This window comes from Stegodyphus dumicola, chromosome 6 (assembly GCF_044657685.1).
Source record: "Stegodyphus dumicola isolate Sdum_Otavi_A_Nest chromosome 6, ASM4465768v1".
In the NCBI taxonomy this organism is placed as follows: Eukaryota; Metazoa; Arthropoda; class Arachnida; order Araneae; family Eresidae; genus Stegodyphus; species Stegodyphus dumicola.
Window position 1 is genome coordinate 100,447,797 of NC_140773.1, and position 26,128 is coordinate 100,473,924.

At 32.3% G+C, this 26,128-nt stretch overlaps 1 protein-coding gene across 1 annotated transcript; it reads right to left on the reverse strand.

The window, feature by feature from the left end:
* Positions 1-296: 296 nt before the first annotated feature.
* RpL28 (ribosomal protein L28) lies at positions 297-25,980 on the reverse strand. The gene is made up of 5 exons (XM_035374128.2): positions 25,919-25,980; positions 25,593-25,686; positions 6,414-6,537; positions 576-694; positions 297-459 (listed from the first exon to the last, which is right to left on the reverse strand). Exons 2-5 carry the CDS (start codon positions 25,677-25,679, stop codon positions 373-375), a joined length of 417 nt encoding a protein of 138 aa, XP_035230019.2. The 5' UTR covers positions 25,680-25,686; positions 25,919-25,980; the 3' UTR covers positions 297-372.
* Between the last annotated feature and the right edge of the window lie 148 nt (positions 25,981-26,128).

The window sequence follows — 26,128 nt, forward strand, 5'->3', positions numbered from 1 at the left end:
ATGTAAAAAATTTAAATCTAACTTTTGCAACTGAATGTTAAAAGGTACTATAAAGTTATCTCCAGCGAAACTAAACAGAAAACTGTATGTACATTCTGTTTTCACTCACCGATGTCTACTTATTATCGTCTGAATAGTTCACATCATTTTTTTTATTTTTTTAAAATTATACAGAACGAGCTAAAAGGAAGAACCGTCAGTTCCAATTTGCGTCATCCTGAGGAAGAGCACTTCGCCCCATTTAAATACTTATTTGTGTACAGTAATTTTGCAGCAACTCCAATGAATTTTAAACATTTAACTTGCACAGTTATTTTAATACCATCATTTTATAAACAAATATCCAATATTTTAAGATAAGTTTTTTACAAGTTATTCAATTTTTTTCTTGAAAACTTTCTTTTTGGGAACCAAAGGCCTCTGGCTCTTCAAGATGGCACTTGCTCTTCTTAAAGCAAGCTACAATAATAAAAATAATTAAACATTAATGATAATATACAATCCAAGAAATAAGCAGAGATAAAAATCATGATCTTTAACCAGAACTTTCACATAATAACAAAAGAAATGCCTACCATTTTCAAATCTTTCCTGTATTGGAACCTTCTTACAAACTTTTTGATGTTCGTCATAGTCCTCCGAGCATTTTTTGTGAATGGGGTACGTAGTAAGGCTCGAGCTGGACGATGTTGAGCTATGTTAAATGAAAAAAGAAAGTAAGAATACATATCACAGGAATCTTTTTTAAAGGGAAAAGTGAATTTTATCAATCCTGCTTTAAAAATAACAGAGCTAACAAAATACACATTTAAAAAAAAAACTTGCATTACATAAATTAGTAGCTTTCACCAACATTAAAAACTAGGCAGACTTACTGAACATTCAGCTTAACCAAGAAAGACATTATATTATTTACATAAAGAAAATGAAAAATTAAGTAAAATCTGTTACATCTGTTAAAAATCTATTAATACCTTTAAAAATTATTCATCCGAGTGCTCACTGTTCACTAGCCATTTAGAATGCTTCACAGATCATACATTTTGCCTCAAGCTGATCAGTAACTATTGAAGTTCACTGGGTGATAGATGCTGAGATTATATTTGAAAATCATTTTTAATATCAAACAAAACAAAAAGAAGCCTTAGTAATTGATTCTTATGTTTTCTAATCACTTCAAATTAAAATACATGCCAAACAATACAAATATAATTTTCGTTGTTTTATAATTTTATTTTGAATTTTAGAGATGGATTGCATTTACTATGCATTTGATGCATAATGAATTTTTCAAATTACTTAAATCTATAATCAGCTATGTTCTCATTTAAAAGACTAATACTCTTGCTGAATTCACTTTATAATTGCAAATTATTCACAGCTTTCCCCCCTCTAATTTTTTTTTTAATAATTCTGCTAGGCACATTAAGAGGTACTTCTAATCTTTTGCTCCAAACAAACGACATATGCAACAACTGTTACAAAATACACATGTTAATATTCTGATATAAGAGATATTTTAAGTGCAGTTAATTTCTAGTTAACTGGGACTAGATTAAAAAGTTGTTTGAACAATGAGAAAATTTATTTTAGAAACATCAGAAAAAAAAAGCAGTTTTTATGAGAAGTACAAAATGCACAGAACAATAGCACTGATGATAAAGAATTTAGGTAGTTTTTATTCACACCAGCATGTAATTCAATCGTATACAATCTGGAAAATCTAAATTGCCTAGAACAGTTACTGGATAAGTTAAGAAACCAGTATTACAAAGTATTAAAAAATGAATACATGGAACAGTGTGAAAGTGTGTTTGAGTACACTGATTCAAGAGTTGAAAAAGCAAAATTTTTTTGCAAGGTAATCAGAAGTTAAATCTTAAGCTTCCAGAATTATTTCTGGAAACCTTTCTTTACCTAAATTTGATGGAAATTCGAGCAAATTTAAAATTTAATTCCATAGCATAATTATAAGGGGTGATCAAATGAAAAGGTACGAAATGATGTAAAAACGTAACAGTTAAGCCGTTATCACATTAGCTGTTTGTTGCCGGGACCAAACGTTTGTAGCAACAGTTCTGAGAAACAGCATTTATCGAAATAGGGTTACCATCTTCACTTGGCAAACAGGCTGAAAGCCAAACAAGAATCAGTTATCGCTCAGATTGGCGAAAGTGACGTTTCCTTTCAAGTGACATTCGCTTCTTCGTGTTTTTTTGAATCGCTCACACACTTTTCGTTTTAAACTTTATTGTTAGTAATGGAAGATAATAGAAAGGTGATTGCTATCAAGTTAATCTCTTTGATCTCCACTCTGGCACTTCATGTAACAGATAAACAAACTTCTGGTTATAGCAATCAATTACATCAGTAATAGCCAAATTCTGTATACACTCTAAGAATAGTTTAAAAACTTGTGCTGGATAAGTCTATTTACAGGGTTGCCACTCAAACAGGAGAATGAAATTCCCTGACATTTCCAGGTGCGTTTCAAGAAAATTCCAGTCTATCCGCGTAATGTACGTTGGCTACGCTAAGAGGTAAAATATGGTATTACTTGTATTGTGTAGCAAATTCACTTAATTATTCAATAAATCCCAGAGGACATTTATTCTTAATTATTCTTCATATACTTTGTTTGATAATTTTGTTTACTTTTCCACTTAAGAAACTTAATAAAATTTAAGATATATACATTGGATAACAAATGTATGTTTTATTTAATTATTACTCATGATCATCACCAGTTCAACACGAGGCTAATCCGGTCCTTATAAATCACAACACAATGCGAAATAGTTAGGTTAGATTTTAGGTAAATTTAATTTGTGTGAGGTATGTTCTTAAAAAGCACCTTAACACTTGAAAACACATATATAATTATAATAGTTGTTGTTTTCTCCATTGAAGATTGAGATTAGAATCTTCCCAATCTGGAATAAAATAAGGCTTTTTCTGCAGACATTCTACAGCTAAACGAAAGAAAGAAATCTATTTTAATAAATTGAGGTATTTTATATTTAGTTCGCAGCATACATAAGGAAAAAATATGTGCATTAAATTTCGTGATGGTATGTCATCATACTGCTAGAATTAATTTCAAGATTATGCCAGAGAAAATTTCCTGAAATTTAGAAATATTATTTACTAATAATTAATAAATTTAGAGGGAAGAAGCATCATTAAATTATACAAATAACATAAAAATAAAGATAATTACTTAAAAATTGAATTAGAATAATCAACGATATTTTAGCAAATATAGTTATATTACATGGTTAGCCTAGATGACAGATTATTATTTTTTATTTTACTGCAAAATGGCAAGGTATTTATTAAAAAGAAAAGTTTAAAAAGATTTTGCGGTAAAATTCTAGTATACGGTAAGGCTTTGGCACGATTTTGAAAATTGTCGCCAAGACCAAAATGACCCGTTTACTGCGCATCATCATGTCGCCAAATCCATACATAGAGATTATTTTAACCCAAAAACGTCTATGCAAAGAATCTCTAATTCTTTGGTCTATGTAAAGAAGAAAATTTTCCATACAAGTAAAATGCTATTACGCCGCTAGAATGCGGAGGGAAAATTTGCCAAGGGATTTGGCGACGGAACCTGGCGGCCAGAATTTCCCTCTCCGCGATGTGTACCGGAAATTGAGAAACGTGTTAAGAAGAAATGTTCTTTGACAAAAAGAAAGCTACGAAAATCCATTTTTAAATTATTGCAAAAAATTCGTTTTATCAAAGAGCGTTTCTTCTTGAAATTTTTGCAATAATTTTAAAAACTTTTTTTCGTAGTTGTTTCCCCCCCTGAAAATAACTAATTCATGAATTAATTTACTTGCGCCAAAAAATATTTTCTTTTCCTTTAGAATTTAACCACTTGCGCTAAGACTAAATTTTCATAGTTGCGGTGCCGTGCGCTACAATATAACAAGCGGTAAACTGTCTCATTTACGCCGCTCCGCATCTGCGGGTGCAATCCAGAGCTGTAACTACGAAAAGAAAGCTACGAAAATCCGTTTTTAAATTATTGCGAAAAATACAAGAAGAAACGTTTTATCAAAGGACGTTTCTTCTATAATAATAAATCCATAAATTTTCAATGTTTCAATATGTAGCATTTCCAATAAAAGTATAATTTCTAATGTATTTGTAATTCAAAAAGTATTTCATTAATAACATGAAAATAATAGACAAATTTAATGAGTATTCTCATTATTACATAAGCTATGCTTTTCTTTTTTATGCATCTTTTATGCTGTTTAAAATGTGTCACTGATTATGCAGTTAACAATTTAAAAGATAAGTAATTAGGAGAAAAGCCGCGCATATACAAACGGATTTTAAAAAATTATTCAACTTAAATTTAAGAAATAAAATTCCATTATATAACAGTGTTATAATACACGATCAGCACGAAATACAACAAATTTGGCGAACTTTTGGCTACAAACAATTTGTAAACAAATCCGAAATGCAAGAACGTCGTAAAATAATGTCAACTCTGAAATTTCCACAATTATATATTTAATGAATATATACACATTTAAAAAATGACTCAGGCAGTTGTATTACAACAAAACAGCAATAATTAAATCGCCCTCTATTTCCACCGTCCATCACTTCACAGTGAGAGCCATCGCCATACTGAAAGTTACCCGTGATCCTTCAGAAGCTGACCTTTCGTCTGATTGGTTGAACGTTCGAGGAACACGTCTCCAGCCGGAACATTTTGGGAAAAGTTTTAAAATGTTGCTCGTAGCCAGGACACGTTCCTCCTAGCTAGACGAAACATTTCTCGGAAGCTTGCCGCTTAAAGCCGTGCTACTAGAATCTCGTTTCTCGGAATTGTTCCGGGTAAGCGAGCGCGTCTATAGATGTGATAACAGCATAAAATATTTGCATGTTCCGGCATGGGAGAACGTAGCGAGACATCTCGGGATGGTATTGAGTCTCTGACTGTGATCGGAGAATGCGCGGGTGCTCGCATGCGCAGGACATGGCAGAGGTTCTTTTCAAAAGCGGTGTCCAAATGATGTGTTATCCGATTTCTGACAGCGGAAGGTGAGAAACCGGCAGCTATTCATTGCTGGATGGTGACAGTTTACAAGGAGAAATGTGTCTTGGTGACAGTTTACAGCATTTCTCCCTGTAAATTGTCACCATCCGGTGACAAGTCTGTCAGAAAATTTAGTGTCCGTTTTCGTGCAGGTCGTGAGAGTGTGGGTGATGAGCCGAGACCAGGCCAGGCAAACACTGTCCTCACGAGCGATCTCATTGACAAGGTGGACGACCTAGTGAGAAGTGATCGGCATGTCACATTGCGAATGTTGGCGGTGAAGGTGGATGTCAGCTATGGAACCATGTGGACAACTGTTCACGACAGTTTGCGATATCAGAAGGTGTGTGCCTCTTGAGTTCCGAAGCAGTTCACCGACCAGCAAAAGGAACTGCGTATGGGGATAGCACTGCAACAACATCTATTTCGGTATCAAGAAGATCCCCCATCACTACGAGCCAGAGACAAAGTGGGACAGCATGCATCGTCACCTCCCCCTAAAAGTTCAAAGCCGTGCTGGCAGCAGGGAAGGTGTTGCTCACAGTCTTTTTCGACTTTCAAGATTCGCAACTTGTGGAATTCCTCGAGTACAGAAAATCACTAACTCCAATGTGTACTGTGAGACACTCCGATGCCTAAGCAGATCCATCAAGAACAAAAGACAGGGCTTTTCACGTAGGGTGTGGTTCTACTCCATGATAACGTGCGTCCACATGTCTCCAGAATCACACACATGGAACTGGCCAAGTTTAAGTGGGAGACGTTGGACCATCCGCCCTACAGTTCGGACATATCGCCCTGCGATTTCCATGTGTTTGGTCCACTGAAGAAACACCTGAAAGGGAAGCGCTTCAACTCGGACGATGTACTCAAGGACGTTGTGAAGGACTGAGTCTAGTCATGGGCACAGGAATTCCGGGAACAAGGAATCCTGCGGCTTGTTCATCAGTGGGATCGTTGTACTCAGGCCTATGGTGTATATTTTGAATAAAGTCTACATTTGTACCCACCATGTCGTTTCGTACCTTTTCATTTGATCACCCCTTGTATTTAAAAAGACAACCCGTCTTTTCTTGCACCCAACACGGGTGTTCTGATGTTATAATGTTTTGTTAATAGATGACAACACTTGTCTGTAATAAACATTTCTGGCATCAAAATACACTTCAAAAATCTTAGATTAGTCAACTGGTAGGTATGATAATTTATCCTAAAGGATTTTTTTGGTGTAAATTGTTTAAAACATCTTCCAATAGCTTTCATTCTGTTAATATCCTTTAACTATCATGTGAAGTATATTACTGGACAAACATTTACCAAAATTAAATATGAACCAAATGAAACTTACAATACTTCTTTTTGTGAATAAAAGTCACTCCATTGCTGCTCGGATGTGGGTCAATCATTATAGCTTTTTTCTGAACTAGACCACAATAACGAGGTGAATGAATTTTTTTCAAATTTAGAGGATCCTATAAGAGGGAAAAAAAAAAAAAAAAAAAAAAAAAAAAAAAAACAGATAAAATTTATCTATAGGGTGAAAACTGGCAACTTTTTTTAAAGGTTGCCAAATACTGATATTCATTGTCAGCCAGCAAACATTACCAACATATCAATAGAAAATACACAGTTTAAAATACCAAGTTTTAATTCTTATTATAATGATTATATGATACAATAAACCTCTGCTATGTGGGTTTAACATACAGCTCATGCAGCAAAACTGCATTCTGAAAAGTTAACTGTCTAAAGGGCAGTTGAAAGGGAAGACAGTTGTATATAGTTCAGATTAAGAAAGTATGCATAAATTTATACAAACCTTAATATATAATACATGCTAAAAGTGTGATTATCAGACATTCTGGTAAGATTGCCTCTAAAATTCTTAGGTGTCCAAGACTGAAGATACTTCATCAAGGGAAAACATCTTCATACTACGAGAATTTTTCAACAAGACCCTATATGCAGGAAATGCTGTACCATATTATATATGAATGTGATGCCCTTGCCCTCATTTGCTTGACTACTTAATTTTCTCAATATTTATTGAGGCTCATCTCAATATCTCACTTTACACCCGAGTCCTATTAAGGGGCTGTCAGACAAATGGAGCTAGGAAAGGCTAGGGTCTGGCACAAAAATACTATTTAGTAGAAGTGCCTGACCCTGAAAAAGAATGAAATTAAAATTGAATTCATTGCCTGGTGCAGTGTCTAACACAACTCATTTAAAGTTTTGAGGTAAGGAGTGGAAAGTTTTTTAAGTACCTCTGATAAACTGTCATTCCCCCCCCTTCTCCTTTATTTGGATCATTTTCCATTACAAAATCAGACAGTTTCTGTCTCTTTTTAACAATTCATTTAACTTCTTGCATGTGAAAGTTCCTTTACCGTAACAGCTTTCGGCTCGTATTTCCTGCATTTCTTTGTTTATTTTAAGATTGTCATTCTTGACTATTCTCTTTCTTCCACTTCTGAAAACCTTTCACCACCAATAGCTTCTACAATGTGCACATTTTCTTCAGCTTCATTTTCAATCTATAGAAATTCTTTAAAACTGTTGTAACTTCTGGGCAGAGTAGTCATTGTCAATGAATTCACTTGTTCACATGTGAGTTTAATCATTTCTGTACAGTGTTATGTTGAATTGCTTCCAAAATGCTATTAGTGTGCCATGCTTTCCTTTACCTAATTCTTTATTTGTAGATATATAAATTTGCCTAACATAATATGATTTGAATGTCTTTGATTTCCTGACCCATTGGTTAGATTAAGGAAGTGGTATTTAGTGGGAGGAATAAAACCACTACCTCGTATGCAATGTTGTGAGGGCTTAGTAGAGGCATTACTGATAATTGGGAGTGCCATGACCGGCTTTATCTGGTCAAGGTTTTTTGTTACTTTAATTGAACATATTTTGCTTTCTTACTTTTTTTATAACATAAATGTCATCTTAATTAATGCTTTACTAAAAAAAAAAAAAGACTAAAATAAGAAAATATACAAATTTACTTAATAAAGGATGTTTAAATACAGGTTTTCCATGACAGAATCAAAAACCTGCACCGCACAGAGGCCTCAAGCTCAGGTTTTGCTGTTCTAAGTAATGTTTGACTTCTTCATTAAATGAATTCTCAAACTTGTCATTAAACAGGACTGACCATTGGCAATGTGGCTGATGCTCTGCAGTGTACTATGTATAATTGAAATCCTCATATTGGACAAATTAAATGGAATTAAGATAATGCATATAGGCAAAACTACGCTATTTATTCAACAGAGTATAAACCTTCTTTGACTTCTAGAAATCTTGAAAACTATTCTTGAAGATTATTTTATCTTTCACCATATATACTTGGCAAGATAAGAATCAAATTGATGACTACACTTGCTAGTTCTACGCAGAAATAAACCATCATTCAAGTCTTTCTGTTCTACCAAATGCATATTACTGCACATAGAACATTCAACTTCTTTCAGAAATAAACTCATTCCCATATGCCACCATAAGAAACAATACAGAATTTTAAAAACTATAAATAGCATTCAAAACAAGACAGGTAACAAACAGAAAAATATTCCCACAACATTAATTCTGCTTAAGAAATAAAATCATTATGTAACCTAAAAAGCAAGATAATCAGATTAAATTCATTATCTAACAATGAAATCACCAAATTTAGCATGGAAAGAGCAGATCTTCAATGCTGGTTACTGCTCGTTAAGTCCTTAGTCAACAAGAACTCATTACTTCCTTCTACTCGATAAGATGTGAGGTGCTTAGGATTTCACCGCAAACAGATGGAAAAAGATATACTCCTGTTATAATTCTCTAATGAAGAGATAGTGAACCCTGCAAAGAATTGGATAAGAAATAACCAGTATGGATTAATGAGCAAGTTGTGATATTTTCTGCCATCCTAGATGGTGCCAAATTTAACATTCTAAGGAAAATGGCTTTCCCCAAAAGCTTCAATTTGTAATCCTGAGAACAGTAAAGTACTGAACGAGGAGGAAACGTGCTAGGCAAACTGCACATTCCTGTCGAAAGCATATATTTTAATACGCCACTGACTTTTAAATATATATTTTATCTTATTTCTGGTGTACATTCTTTAAATATTTATATAAAAGTAAATATGGAGAAAGCACATATACATGATATATATGAGCAAGTTAAAGGAATACAGTGTAACATCGAAATACGAGTTTAATTCGTTCCAGCATTGAACTCGTATAGCGAATTTCTCGTATCTTGAAATAAACTTTCCCCGTTAAAAATAATAGAAATCCAGTTAATCTGTTTTGCAACTCTCAAAACATCAACATAAAAATCAATTTTTCTAATAAAAAACACTGGTAAATAATATACCCGTAGTTTACCTTTATGATAGCTTCCGAAAAGAAATTGCCTCTTAGCTGCTTCTTGTTAATCCACACCAACAATAGCTTCTCAAGATCTAGGAGTTTTGGATGTTGCTTGCAAGTAATGAGAACTCATTTGCCCACATCAAGTTTCTTAATTGGTTCCTCCTTCACAGATAGCGGAGATCATCGATGTCAAACGTAAGTCTTCGCCAATTCTGTCACTCTTACATCACGGTTACGTGTATCTAGGATTTTTTAAATTTCAACGGCCATGGCTTCCTTCTTTTTATTTGCAGCACTAAGTATCTTCTTGGGAGGCATTGTGAAATAATTATTTCCACGTTAAATGGGGGAAAAAAAACTCACAAGCACACAAACATGTAAATAAAAGAACACTGAGTGATCTGAAGAGGGGATTCCCCGAGTCGACCAGGATCGAGAAATGGCGCCATGTATACCAACAGGTGGAAACACTTCTGCAAAGAAACCAGTAAATGCAAACATCGGCAACTTTGGCAATAATAGTTCAAACTTGGTAACCCAACGGATTCAATCTATTCGCTTGGTCAAAGGTTGCAACCATTCCTCTTACGTTCATTTTGTTGAATTGTGACAGTCGTCGTTCGCATTTGCCGATTTAAATAATTCTTCACTAACTAATTCATTATTATTTTTCATATAATTAAGGAAGTTTTTGGCGACAAATGCTGGTTCGCGGAAGAAAATATGGCGGGAGGGGGTCAATGATAATTGGTAACATGGCTGTTAACGTAGTGTTAAGCACTCAGAACTATGAGGTTTCCAAACCCTAAAATATTTTCATTTCATGGACCGCCAAAATATGAATTTTAAGTAATTAATGTCTTTTTTTTTATTATTGATTGTTATATCTAAAATAATGAGAAAAACAATATTTATGGTTGAAAACTTTAACCAGATAATACAGTACAAAGTCTTTAATCCGGACTTCGGCCATTTCGGATTACGGTTGGTAAGCTGGCATGCAGAAATTATAAAGATCTAAAGGGTATCAAAATTTACACACGCACAAAAAGCTTAATATTTATTTGTTTACTTTATTAAATTAAACATTTCTTTCAATGCAAGTTGTTTAAGTTGCTTCGTTTTTGTGCTAATACTTTTTCTTTAATTCTATAAACAGACATGATTTCTTCTTCAGTTCCAGTGTTCAAGTCCTGTAATCGCTGTGTCGAGAATATCGACTAACTTGTCAATCGAAATTTTTTTGTTTTCAATAACCTCTTTGTCACTTTCTTCACTATCGGAAGCAATACACTGAAACATGCTTTCGCCTTGTACATCTTTTGGCAGTTCCAGAATCAGAAACTCTTTTTGACATAATCAATAGTTCAAGCTTACTTTTTATAAAATTGCTCTAACAGTCTGCAAAAAATAAGCCAGTTCCAATTAGAAGATTAAGGAACAACACAATCTGAAGCTATCAGCAAGTAAAATAAAAAAAACTACTTGTGCTTGAACTTGAACAACTTGAAAAATTGCTTGTGTAAAATGAATGTTTTAAATGTATTATTTAGTAATGAATCTATTATATGCACAGTAGCACTAACTATTAAACATAATTTTGAGAATATCGACAAGCAAAGCACTTAATGAAAAAGACAATTTTTAGTAAAAATATTAGTATTCCATATGAATAACAGAATATATGTAATGAATACTATGGCCAAATACCTATATAAGGGGGCGGGGAATTATCTTCCTCGACGCTTGAAAAAGTAATCCTGCTATGCAACATATAGTTAATTTCTGATTACATGATATTGCTAGCATTTCCTTCAGATTTTTCCTACAACTGGTTAAGACCATTGAATACTGGCAGTTTGATCTGGTTTCATATCATGGTTCAAGGGCTGGCTGCATGGTTGATTTTTCTAGTTTTCCTCATATGTAATGCAAATATAAGCCACTTTCCCTTAGAAAGTTGTTAAAAAAGGCATCTTTCTTTAGGTCGATAGCCGGTATTCTTTGCCATATTTGAATAACCTAAACTTTCCTTTAGATTCTACATGATATATCTGTTGTAAGCAGGACAATGATCATTCTGCCTCTATCCGTGTGGCAGGAGTATATTTAAAACATGTCAGAATCATGGGATTCATAACAAAATCGACTATGTTTTAATCTTCAAAACTTTATATACATTTTCAGTCAAGTCATGGGTTTCACTAACAAGATATTCATACTTTTGTTCAAGTTCACAAGCAGTTGAGCAATACAATTGCTGAATACTGGTAGTTTGAACCAAGTTTGAATCTCAGTATTTAGTAACTTGAGCCATCACACTGTCATGCCCCCTTAAAGTTATTACTGCTTGGCATAATAACAATCTCACTTAACCCCTTGAGGACCAGCGCGCCGGAAATAAAACTCAGTCACAGGACCGAACGCTCTGAAACGGAGCGTCACTACCGGCCCGCGCATTTTAAGCAGTTAAGCCTAAGTTTACAAAAAAATTCGTATAAAATCTGCATTTTAATAAAAAAATCCAAATTTATAAATTATATATATACTATACTTCTATTTAATATGTATTAAAATAAAAATATAACGTTAATACAAATGAATGAAATATGCAAAAAAACTAAAATTATTACTATGCACATGAAAACAAATACTATACACAATAAAACAAAGCTGCAAATATTACAAACACAAAATAAAAAAAGAGGAAATTAAGAATAATAATATATTCTGAATAAAATCGAAATTTAAAAATTCTGCTGTGTGTGATATAGTTCAAAACAAGGATCCACACAGAGTCCAACATTGCATATTTTGCACTCATAATATGGCTAATATTACTCATCCCGCTAATCCGCTGAATGTACTCCCCCATATTCTCCTAATGAAAAAAACAAAGCAATAAACAAGTCACTTGAACTCACACGTGCCCTTTCAAACACCCGTGTTTCCCAGTTTGTTTATATTAACTAGAAGAAATTCTTTCTTCCATTTCACTATTTGATTAATTCATCTATTTCGAAATCTCGCTCTGTCAAACGCAATTCTACTCCAACATTTCAACTAATAAACGTTCCATAAATTTCCACAATCTGTCAAAATATAAACACAGCGAGCAATAAATCCCAGCCCTTTAAAGAGCCGTGATTCTCACTTTGTTTACATCAATAAATATATCAAATACAGAAGCATAGAACAGAAACCAATGCCCGTTCATGAAGGTCAAATACCATGAGTCGACCGTTGTGAAAACCGTTGCCGTTTAACGCCATCTAGTAGCATTTAAAAATTCAAATAAAACGTTCCGATTTCCGATTACGCATACGCGACGCTGGGCTGATAAGAGTGGAATCGCTGCGTCGCGTCCACGCGACCTTGGTCACGAACGGGTTAACCATGTTATCCACTTTGTCAAAACTAATATATCAGCTGCAGTCTCTCCAAAGACTGACTATAACAGAGATTTAAAAATATCTTTCTGAGAATACACATAGGTTTGTCAACATCTGGCAACAATTCATGAACTCATGCAAAGCATTTACGACTCATTTCAGATACAACATTTTGAGAAGTGTTTCATCTCCCTTTTTCATATGTATAGCTGCAATATTCAGAAGAAAATGATGTCATGTTTAATTTCATCAGGCCTGATGCAACGTCTAAGATACTGGAAATGCTGGTTTTTCCCACATCTGTTATAAGGCGAAATAATTTCAATGATATCCTGGAACTGGAATTATTCTAGGGTACATATTAATTTGCCAACAGCATTGGTTATTTCATAAATGGAAATGAGAATATTGCTTTTGCCATTCTTACTTTGGATATTCTAAATTGCACTAATGTATACAGCATTGAATTATGTTCATTTTAAGGCAAATTTGCAGAACATCCTTTCCTATAAGTTTCCACACATCTTTTCAGAGATGGACTTTCTTACAAGATTCAGATAATAAAGATATTGTAATATTTTGTTATTTAACAAATATATATATATTTAATATTGAAATGGCAACACCATATTTGTATGATGTAACTGTTGCTCAGCAATGTAAGAAATTGTTTAAAATGAGAATTCTAAAGTATTACCAGCTAGTAGTTGTATGAAATTTTGCCACTAAAGAATTTTATTCAAATTATCTATCTCCGTAAACTAAAAATAAAACTTATGTTTTATTAAGAAGATCATCTGTTATTTTGTCAATTATTGCAAAATACTTTACAATATATTTAGTGATCATCAATCTGAATCAGAAAAAGTGTGCGACTCTTCAGAAGACATTCCTTGTGATCAAACTGACTATTTTGTAGGAAAAGACTAAACAACAAAATGGGAAGAAAGAACCGTTTCGAATTCAAAGATTCCCTTAATATCCTAAAAAAATTGCCTGGCAATACACATATATCTAAAGATGTGGCTTCACCCATCAATGCAAGGAAGCTAATATTTGATGAAACAATGATTGAAATGATCGTGAGATGCTCTAATATTTATGGTAAAAAATATATCGGGAAATTTAAAAAAAAGACACAAAACCTATGGAGAAAGAAGAGTTTCTTGCTTTTTTAGGACTCTTATACATAGCTGGATTGCACAAATCCTCCCATGTAAATGCTAGAGAATTATGGGTGACTGATGGAACAGGATTAGATATTTCTCGTAAAACAAATGAACTATAAGCATTTTCTTTTCATTCTTTATGCCCTACAATTCAATGATGTCAAAACATGGGAAGATAGAAGAAAGAGTGATAAATTAGATCCAATAGCAGGTTTGTTTGACAATTTTGTCCAGGATTGTCAAAAATTATATCATGTACATTTCTGCACACGGAAGTTAGGTACTTTTAAGGGCTATTAATGAAAAAAATTAAGGACCTATGAGTAAATTCAATTAAAAATATCATTCTATGCCTGAATTTCACTTTTGTAATACCATCCTAAAAATTAAAATAATAGATCCCTAAGTAGTATGCATTATTACTAAACATGAATCAACTAATACACTTATAGTAGTTGGACATATTTGAAAGAAGATAAGAGACATTTACGTTTTACTAATAGTTAGCTTTATGCTTTTTTTTTTTTTTTACTGTCTTATTTTGTCACATACTTGGTCAGTATAGAGGTTTAGGAAATAGTACGGAGATTTTATGTCAAACGGCATAGGTTAAAATGAGAAGTGAGATCATAATCAGCATGATTCATAACAAAAGACTGAATGTTGTCCCTCTGCTGCTTGTCTATAGAGAGACCTGCTGATTGGAACAAACCTGAAAGGCCTGATGTAAGCACGGTTGGTAAGTGTTGAAAGTTAGTCAAGTTCTGCTTAATGAAGTTAATGTCATGGCTTTGTGTAGAGTTCCAGGGGTTGTAACCCAGTTAATATATTTTAAGGTTCCAATAAGCCATTAAAGCGCTAGAGGTGATAAGTTGTTTTATATATAAGTCTCAGTAGATGCAAAGAAAATGTTTTACTTGATGGGTGTTGGATGATGTAATGAGACAATTACATGGGAAAAACACTATGAAAAAATTAAAAAGAAAATATTTTAATTAATTACATAACTAATTTTGCTTTTACTAAAAGCTGTTTCGTAAATTATGCTTTATAGCTATATACCTTGTTTATTTTCAGATTTAAAATATTGTATAAAAAGTTGCCAAAATAAAACTTTATAATATGACAGCAAAAAATAAAAATGTTTTATTCTAATGTTATTTTTTAAATATAATTCTAATAGATTACCATTATTTTAATGAAATTTATCAAAGTTACGATGTTTTAAAAAAATCGCCGGAAAATTCTCAGATCTCGGAATTAAAAATTCTCTATAGAAACTGATCTTAAAATCGCCAAAATGTTGACAAGTTGTCAAATTTAGAACTATTTAATAAAAAGAATTCACAACCCCCAAAACCAAATATCATTTAACATCTTCGCGACGGGCGAATCATATATATAATCATATATATTCGTACGGACGCATGTGAGGCCCGGGCGGTTCACACGTGCACTCCTGGAGAACTGGCCAAGTGAACGGGCAGTGCAGATATGCATTTTAAGCTGAAACAATTTTCAATAGCCACTAGATGGCACTCTGTGTCCATTACTGAACTGATCTGAAGGTCAGAATATTAATCTGAAGGTCAGAATACTAAACTGAACGTAGTTTTAGTATTCTGACCTTCAGATTGTTTATATTCTGGCTGTTTTTGGTATTTTGCTTGTCAGCTGTGGCTGGGGAGGGGGGAAATCGTAATGTAAACAAACGCAGCTGGGCTCTTTAAATCGCTGCCGCTGCGTGCTAATGAAAACATTCTCACATTCTCGTATCTGATTTATATCCAATTCCTTTTTTATTCTATTTTTTTCCTCTACTTTGTACGGTCTTTTAGGGTAGGGTTACTGTGCGGAGTTTTTTTACGTTTTGCATTGCCTTCAGATATATTTCCGTTCCTTCTTTTTTTATTTAGGAAAGCCTCACCTCCAGTCTATTATGACAGGAAGGAGGCGCTATTTATCAGAGGAAGAATACCCTAGTATGGTTAGTGAACCATTTACTAACGCAAATGAGAGTACTGATTCATTTTCTAAGGCGTTAAAAAGTGATACTTTTTCTAAGAGTTACAAGGTGATACTTCTCTGTGCTTCGAAATTTACCATGCTCGTTTCCATTTTAAATTTTGTTACTTCTTACTGTAAATAGTCTTTATTGTGTTCTTTTTAATAATTTTAAACTTTATTGATGGATTTTATCAATTAAAACTTTAGAATAATTTGAATAGCTCTTCCGAAAAGTATTATGGAAAATAAGCAATTTTTTAAGTATATTTCCATGTAAAATAAAGAAATAAATGTTTTAAGGGCTAATTTTAACATATATAAGAGCTCAAGTAATAATCTAAAATGATACCAAAAATTACGATGCTAGAAGCGAAACTTTTGTTTTTCTGATTTTTGTTATAAAATTAGGCTTAACGATGCAAAACCTCCGTCCTGTACGGTGACTGCCTTCGATTCTCTTCCGTCCCGCACGAGCGTTTTAAACAAAGGTGCGCCGTCGCGAAAAGGTTAAGAGCTCTTTATTAGAAAAAATGAATTTCGGAATACTTATGTTTCACTTCTTGCTTAGAAACTCGAGTATCCCATCATTTATATTAGAAAAAGAAACATAAATCAAAGGCTCGAGTTGAAGTATTCTGACACACCTACTCCCGAGTTGGAAGAAATAGAACATTTGATGCCAGCAGCAAAGCGCCCTCGGCTGGACGAGAGAATTACATTTCTTGAACAGGAAAACGATTCTTGGGATATTTGACAAATCATTATTTGTTCATATTTTAGTTTATCGTTATTGATATGCATAATGTAAATTTGACTCTTTTTGCTTTTTTCAGAATAAAACATGTCTGCTGTTAAAGTGGACTTTGGACGCAGCATAAATCAAAGGCTCGAGTTGAAGTATTCTGACACACCTACTCCCGAGTCGGAAGAAATAGAGCATTTGATGCCAGCAGCAAAGTGCCCTTGGCTGGATGACAGAATTACTTTTTTCGAATAGGAAGATAATTCTTGCCATGTTTTGCAAATCATTATTAGTTTGTATTTTATTTTATCGTTATTGATATGCATTATGTAAATTTGACTCTTTTTGCTTTTTTCAGAATAAAACATCTCTGCTGTTCAAGTGGACTTTGGACGCGGCATAAATCAAAGGCTCGAGTTGAAGTATTCTGACGCACCTACTCATGAGTCGGACGGAATACAGCATTTGATGCCAGCAGCAAAGCGCCCTTGGCTGGATGACAGAATTACTTTTTTTCGAATAGGAAGATAATTCTTGCCGTGTTTCGCAAATCATTATTAGTTTGTATTTTATTTTATCGTTATTGATATGCATTATGTAAAGTTCACTCTTTTAGCATTTTACAGAATAAAATAGCTCTGCTGTGCAAAATGGACTTTGGAATCGGCATCACATAGGTAAGTAAGTAGTTTTCTTCTTTTATGTATTGATTGATTTCAAATAGATATGTGTTTGTTTGAAAAATGTTTAAGACAGAGGATTAGGGCTCCTGGCGATACCTCTATAAAAAAAACGCATCTGGATTCCTACCTCAATGGTGATGTGGAAAAGGAATCATTGAAAAAACGCCAATGTAAAATGCATCAGTACATAAAGGTCTACATAGCAAAATTACAACTAACGTAAATAAACATTTTACATTTGCTCAGAAAGATAATGGACACGAAATAAGAAAAAACTGCTTCAGTGATTTGAAAGATTTCCAAAAATTAAATCATTACAATTTTATGCTAAAATAATGAGCAGAATTTTCCTAAAATCAAAGTATACAAAAAATTTTTGAAGATTACTGCAAAATTTTAAAAATTACATTATAGTTTGCATTTCCTAAAAGTTACATATAATACCTGCATACCTTTAGTTGTAAACACAACTGTAAATGATTCTCTGAATATATATATATATATATGCTTAATGCATTATCAAATATACATACATACATACAGACCATTATAAAGTAAAAGACACAAACATATATTATGGTAAAACGCAAAATATATAATTGACAGTTATTTAAGTGTGTCTATTTTTTGGATGGTACGTTAAAGCAGTTAAGCTTGCTAAAGCATTAAAATACAGTTTCTCTCATCTAGAGCCAACTGGAATTTCATAAAAGAATGCAAACATAGAACTAAGTAATTTTTAAATGTGTTTGAAAATTAGAAGCCATAAGATATTGAATAATTTAAAACAACATTGCAGATGTTTGAATGTTTGAGTAGATGCCAATGAAATTTACTAAAATCACCTTCCCCACCCTCTAAGTCCACAAACTGATCCTTGGCTTCAAATACAGGAGTGGAGTAATGTGAAAAGAAACACAATCAATGAATCTTATATACACATACATATGTATCTTCTTACACAAGGGGGAGAAAAATCGAACATCAAAAATTAAATTAACTATACGTATTGCTAACAGCAATTTACTTAGAGGAAAATATTACGAATAAAAATTATAGAAAAATATTTTCTTTTAACATACTTAGAGCAAAATATTATGAAGGGGGAAAAATATAGAAAAAGCTTTTCTTTTGAACACGGTCTTACTTAATGTATACTTTTCTTTTAATTGATTACATTTATCAAATTCAATATATGCTTTTCTCTTAAGTTGATTACATGTATCAAATTCTTTTCAATAGCATGAAATTATGATTTGATATATCTGCTTATCAAAACTTATAATAGATTAATAGAAACATAAATATTATAGCTAAGTAGGAGATACATATTAAACATAAGTAGATTTAATACAACCTTCCTGCACTTGTACAGTTACTTAGAGTGCTAAAAGAATCAGAGTGATGGCTATTCGCAGTCAGTTACTTAGTACAAGCAATTGCTTGAACAGTATGGGTCAATATGTCCATGGGGATTGCAACGTATGTCATTTTAATTTCTTAATGAACACCTTTAGCAAAACCAATTTCCTGCACAACTCAGTATTTATGAAGGTCTCTCAGAGTGATTTTGCTTACATACTATGAGACTATCTCTATATATGGAGATAATACCATACCATGTATCATAAACATAATTCCAGTTAAAAACCAATATGCAGATGCTATTTTAAGTGTGCCTCTATTTTTTGGGTGGAAACTGCATGTATTTATTTATATCCGTATCTAACTATGTCTCATCACAAATTTTTTAAACAAAAATATCCAAGTTTTATTGTTTTTTTAAAAATAAATTACAGAAATGTGACTCGCCACTAATGATGGGAGAATAGTGAAATAGACAAAATATACAACTTATTAATCCTATTAATAAGGATTATTCCCACTCAGCCTTGTTTTACAATAAAATAAATGGATATAGTGTCTTTCTTTATAATTTTACATATATTTTGCCTTTTATTTATGACATAAATAAAAATCACTTTTCTTTGTCAAGTTTCTCAATGGAGCTTCCTGATCAAAGTTTGCAATACCATGCTGAAAGTACCAGTTCTTGTGTGATCACCATTTTATAAACACTGAGTTGGCAGACATGCACCTCATGTAATGGATAAATGACAGTAAAGAACGAGCCACCATAAGAATATATCGGGAAAGATACCCAGCTACAATTTATAATATAATAATGGTATCCACATCCTTTACAAATTTATATAGTTTCTGACAGGGCTGTTTTTAGGTCATTGGCTGTTCGCGTACTTTCCTAAGATTGCCACCCCCAAATTAAAAAAAAAAGTGTTCAATGATAAATAAAATTTTTTATTTCATACTCACCAAGTATGATAAATTGGTATAAAAAGTACTTACAATGAATTAAAAATATTTAGGCGTGCTATGGCAATAGTCCAACCGCCTTTCTACTTTTACGCGCTGCACCCCCGCTAGGAATGGTTCCGGTTTCTGAATGCCTTTGCAGAGGTCAACTGTTAGATTCCTTTTAATTTTTACATTCTGTTCTAAAATTGTTCCAAAATGGTACCTTCACTTAATAAGCAACCAAAAGTAATCTGCAATCTACAATTACAAAGTTGGCAAATAAAATAAATAATTCGGAGCAGTTAAATAATCGAATCCTGTAAACTGAATTTAATGTGGACTGACAGGGTGATGAGTTACAAAAAATATTGATTTGAATGGATTAATTAATAAGAAGGAATGGGCTATTCACAACTTGTATTTCATACAGCACCTTAATCCACGGCAATTTTGTTAATACTTTCCTCTTTGTCCAGTCTCTTAAGGCATCAATGTCATTTGCATTGTCATGTTGATTTGTTTTCTTTTCTTCTCATTCATCATTTTCACTTGCATAGAAACACTTCTAAAACTGGATGAAACTCTGCCTAGAAGAATTGGACTTGTAGTAGAGCACATCCCTGAACTTTGAGCAAGCCTTATGCTGATGCCTTTTGTTCAGTTTACTTGATTATGGCACAGCATGCTAGGGCTATATGCCTAAGAGGAGGAATTTATAAGAGAAATTGGCTCATACCCATGTTACACACACAGCGAAAACCATGAAAACACCCATGCAGTTAACCTGTTTGCATCGAATTGAAACATTGGTCAAATTGCCAATATCCAGTGAATTTACGACTTATGAATAGACATATATAATCTATCATATTTGCTGTTAATGACCATTAGCATCAGAAAGAAATGAGAATGGCAATCAGCAGTGTCCACCTGACTTTCTTCAGGTTTCAAATAATAGTGTCAGAAAGAGAAAACAACAAAAACTGCTGAAATAGCATATCATAACAAAATGTTGAATAGAACAGAAAAAATAAGGATATTCATAAGTCCTGTAAATTACAACAATACAATGATTGAAATGTATTTATACTGTCTGCAATGTTAGAAATTATTACATTTTTGTTATTAATAAATCACATTATTTTAAAATGTAATAACTATCAGCAATAATTTAGTGTTTAAAAACAGTGACCAAGTTACACGAAATGTTGAGTTTGTGGTACTCTAGTGTATACTTCTATATAATAAATCTCTTGACGAGACTTGCAGCACACAATACCTCAATCTCTAATGATAGAGTATATAAAGGCATATAAAATTTTTTAATAAAACTTCTTTTTGTGTACAGAAATGTACTCATGAATGCAGATTTAAAAGTGTCAATATGAACAGCATTGTAATTACTGCAGGTTCACGGATCCCACACTGAGGCATTATTCAGGGTTTCACCAGCCTTAAGGCTTTAAAAAGATGTTCGAGTCACGAAGTTTTAGGCGATTCCACTCTTCAAATATGGTGAAAGGTAATGTTTATGTGGTAACATAATCATACCAGGTTCTTCTGCTGGCAGTGTTAGCAATTTTTTTGACTAGAAATAATAATTTGAAATTGATGATAAAGTTGTAATCATTAGTAAATATAAAAGTTGCAATCAAAAGAATCATTTGGGAGAAAATTACGATCATCAAGCATCACCTAGTTGCGTTAATTAGAAAGTACCTATACATTAATGAAAAACAGGTGAATTATTATGAATTCACTTATTTAGAAGTCAGATGTTATTATATTTGGTCAGAAACTAAGGCATGCTAGATGACTCCAATACATGACATCGGAATATTTAAAATCTGTTAAGCAGAAAATCTTCTTGAGAGGAATTTAATGAAAAAGAGAGATACAACCATCTTTGAATTTCATCCTGCCCCTGAGCTAATTTATCAGAATTCAGCTTAGGGAAATAGTTCTATTATGATTCGTATAAATTAAGTAATAAATCATTCAAGTTTTTTGGCTATTAATTTAATTGAGACAGACAGACAAAGTAGACATTAACAGCTACAATGACAGACAGACATAGTGTAGCAGCGAAATAACACTTCGCTTAGAGATACTTTTTATATTAATAATATTATATTAAATTTTCTTTCCAAAAATGTAATTTAGAATTGCAAATAGGCAGACAAAAGAGCAGCATGGAAGATTAATAACTGCTCGGCGCTAAATTCTCATACCCATAAATAAGTATATTTAGTATAATTGTTTGCAGCGAAATAACCTATACCATTCTGCTTGAAATAATTTACTGTATTTTATTTTAATCAAATTAGAAAGCAGTATTATTAATTATACATTCTGAACTGTAAAAACAAGACCTTAAATATAATCAAATGTAGATTGTGAATAAACATAAGAGTAGGAATATAAGAAAAATTATACTATGTAACAATTTATATTTGTTTATTGGCAATAAATAGCAGTTCTAATTTCAATAATTCTATTTACAAGAACTTGCAGAACTTCTTAATAAATTTTGCCAAAATTATTAACTTAACGATTCGAGTTCATCGTTCACTGCAACCGTAACTTTCGGCGCCAAAATTGTCACGTCGTGCGGAAAGGATGTCTCGTGTACAAAGTAAGTACTAATTTGTTATTAATACAATTTAATATTTTTATATTATTATTTAATATATATTATGATATAAATTAACTTTAATTTCATATATTGTTAGAGGATTCTAACGAGAATAAAGTAAATTCTTAGTTTAACGTGATTACTTAATTTATCCCTTATTTACGATACTGAGAATTTTTTTTTTTTTGCTTTTACTGTATGTTTTAAGCATTTTCAAGTATTTCTAGATTTATAAAAGTAGTTCATGTATTTATAAAAGAGTAGGTTTCTTGATTGATTTCATGATAGATATTTCTTAGTTTTAAAGCATGAAATTGTATTTTTTAAAGCTGATTTCTGCAAATCGTATAGTTGAAAACATTAAGCAGTTGTATTTAATGTAATTTAAGAAATTTCATTTATTATTTCTTAAACTTTTGCTCAGCAAAAAAAATATTATATTTTGTTTTTGTTATAATTTGCAATTCAGCAAATCGCATATTTGAAAACATTAAGCAGTTGCATTTAATGTAATTTAAACAATTTCATTTAATATTTCTTAAACTTGTGCTCAGCAAAAAAAATATATTTTTTCTTACAACTTGCAGTTCTGAAAAGCACATATTTGAAAACATTAAGCAGTTGTTTTTAATGTAATTTAAGCAATTTCATTTAATATATCTTACATTTGTGCTTAGCAAAAAAATATATTTTGTTTTTCTTATTATTTGCAGTTATCCTGATAATTAGCGGATGATGTCTGAAGGAACAGCGATGAGTAGCGTTCAGGATGGCACCATAAATTCGGTAAGTTCGTGTTTTCTTATTTTTTCCATGTTTGGTAGGTCAGAGTTGTTTTCCCTCGGACAGGGAAAACAATTTTGGTCGCCATCTTGGATTTCAAAAACGCGCCCAAAGCCAATGCAGTGCGCACTGCTGAGTTTGTGCAATTTTCTGATGTTTTTTTAAGTGAAAATAGATCGATGTGTACATCGGCAAAGCCAATGCAGTGTGCTATGCCGAGTTGGTGCAATTCTGGGATGTTTTTTTAAAGTGAAAATAGATCAATGTAAACATGGGCAAAGCCAATGTAGCACGCAATGCCCAGTTTGTGCAATTCTCTAATTTTTTCCAAGTAAAAATAGATCGACTTGCTCATGAACAAAGCCCAGACAGTGCGCAATGCCAAGTTTGTGTAATTCTCTGATTTTTTTAGTGAAAATAAATGGATGTGTACATGAGAAAAGCCAATGTAGCGCACAATGCCGAGTTTGTGAAATTCTCTAATGTTTTCTAAGTAAAAATAGATCAACTTGCACATGGACAAAGCCAAGTTTTGGAATTCTCTAATTTTTTTTTTTTTGTGAAAATAGATGGATGTGTACATCGAAACCAAGTTTTTGCAATTCTTTGAAGTTTTTCGAGCGAATACAGATCGTTGTGCACATGAACAAAGCGAGGCTGTATGTTATACCGAGCTGTAATGTAATGTATTTTATATGCAATGTTTAATGTGTCGTTTCTGTATTTTAAATTTGCATTGTTGTTTTAATTGCAAGTTATACCTTAGACATCTTTTTTTATTGTATTTTTAATATGTTGATAATGCTTTCTGAAAAATACCGATAATCCGAAGATCTACTCAATAGTAGCTAAATTTTACCCTATAAATAACTTATACTTTCATTATTTTAATTTGTAGTATTTGTTATCGCAATTACACTTGATAATATGTGTCTCTGTGTGTGTAAAGCATTGCTTAGTGTTCCAAATTTGTAGTGTTTATTTTCTTTCATTGTGAGAAATTAAGATTTTTTTTATTTGTAGAATGTATAGAATTCTAGTAAGACTATAGAACATGACGTGATTTAAGAAAGTGATATGAAAGCTGTGTATGACGTTGATCTGCAATAAAAATATTATTTTTTTATTAATGTAAAGTTAAATAGTTTTTGATTCGAGCGTATTGGCAACAGAGAGAAACCAGACGAAAACCATAGAACTAGCACTTTTTTTTAGAACTTGAACTCAATTTTTGGTAGTTTTTGAATCGGCTGTAATCGGATATTGTTCTTTAAATGATTGGCCTTTTAAGCTAAAAATGTAAATAATATTATGTCAATATAACCCCCCCCAAAAAAATCAAAATTATGTGCATGATTTATTTTACGTTGAATCATTCATAAAAGAAGATGTTAGTATTTTTCTAGTAGCTATCCGGAATATAATCCAGCATAAAAAAAAAAAAAAAAAAAAAAAAAAAAAAAATAATAATAATCATCATCATCAAAGGGGTAAGTCTTGAAATTTATTAAGGCCTTATATTAATAGATTTAACGTAAATTGGAGTATATACTATTTTATTTAAAAGACACGCAATAATTTGCAACATTCTGATATAATTGTCGCAATAAATTTAATAATAAAAATCTTTGAAAATTCTGAAGCTGTATGAAACACAAATATGAGAGACTGCGACTTTGTTTACCGTTTTAATAACTGGTACAATTCACTTACTGCATTATTATAACTTAAAATATAAAGATTTTATTATACTTATTTCTATATCTATAGAGAATACATTGTGACGTCACAATTTTAGTCCCACCCATTTATGGACGTCATTTAGCTCCGCCTTAGCAACTTTGTTTACGCAACGTATTCCGAGATTTTACTGGCGATTTTTAATGTATACATGGACAAGAAAGGGCACAATGCCAAGTTTGTGCAATTCTCTGATTATTTTTGTAAAGTGAAAATAGGTCGTGTGAATGTACAGCCAAAAGGCACCCACAAATATATCTTTACCGATATAGCTGTTTGTATGTTTGCTGTCATTTTTAAAGAGTTTAACTGAATAATAAATTTTTAAACTGTTCATTTTAATTAGTGGTCACATGAAAGTTACAGAATAACACAGTCAAAAATCAAAATATACTGATAGCTTTCCAGGGCGAGCAGGCACAGATCCAACTTATTCAGAAGCCCCCCCCCCCAAAACCTGCAGCCTTATTTTCAAGAAACCTCTATCGATTTCGAAGGCGATCAGATACAGATCCGTCTTTTCCAGCAGCAAAAAAATTAAGGTTGCATTTATGTTTAATTTTAAACTGAAATTAATTACACTAAAGTTCGGACGAAATAAAACACTAGTTTCATTAGAAAGGTATTAAGGATCAAATACATTTTTACAGTTATCACTTATCATAAATATATTTTTGCAGCAGTACTCACAGTGCTGAAATATTTCTTAATATTTCTTTTCTTCACCATATGACTTGAAGACTTTCGTACAATCAACCAATACAAATGGCTAGACATCTTGCTGCTGTAAAAGAAAGAGAAAAACTTAATACAAATCTTATTCAAATATTCATCCTCATGTTGGAAAAACGAACATCAAACTCATTTGCAAATTATGATACAGGGTTTTCGAAGCAGAATAAGACAAATCTTAACATAATTTTCTAAGTCTCACACTCATAACATAAATATAACATGATTTGCATCATAAAAAAAATATACTCATAAAAATGTAAAAATATTTCACACAAACTTACTCCGCTTCCACGTGTTACAGAATCTCACAAATGGCGAATAGCACACAGTTATATGATTTGAAGTTGAAGTAACAGTGATGGTATGAAGTTTTCAAGAAGGAAAAATAAAGCAAAACCTATATCTAAGAGCAAAACCAAAGCAACCTATTTATTCTATTAGTTCCTCAGCGAGCAGTTTTTATATCATGTTTGGGTAAGAGAAGGTTTCCT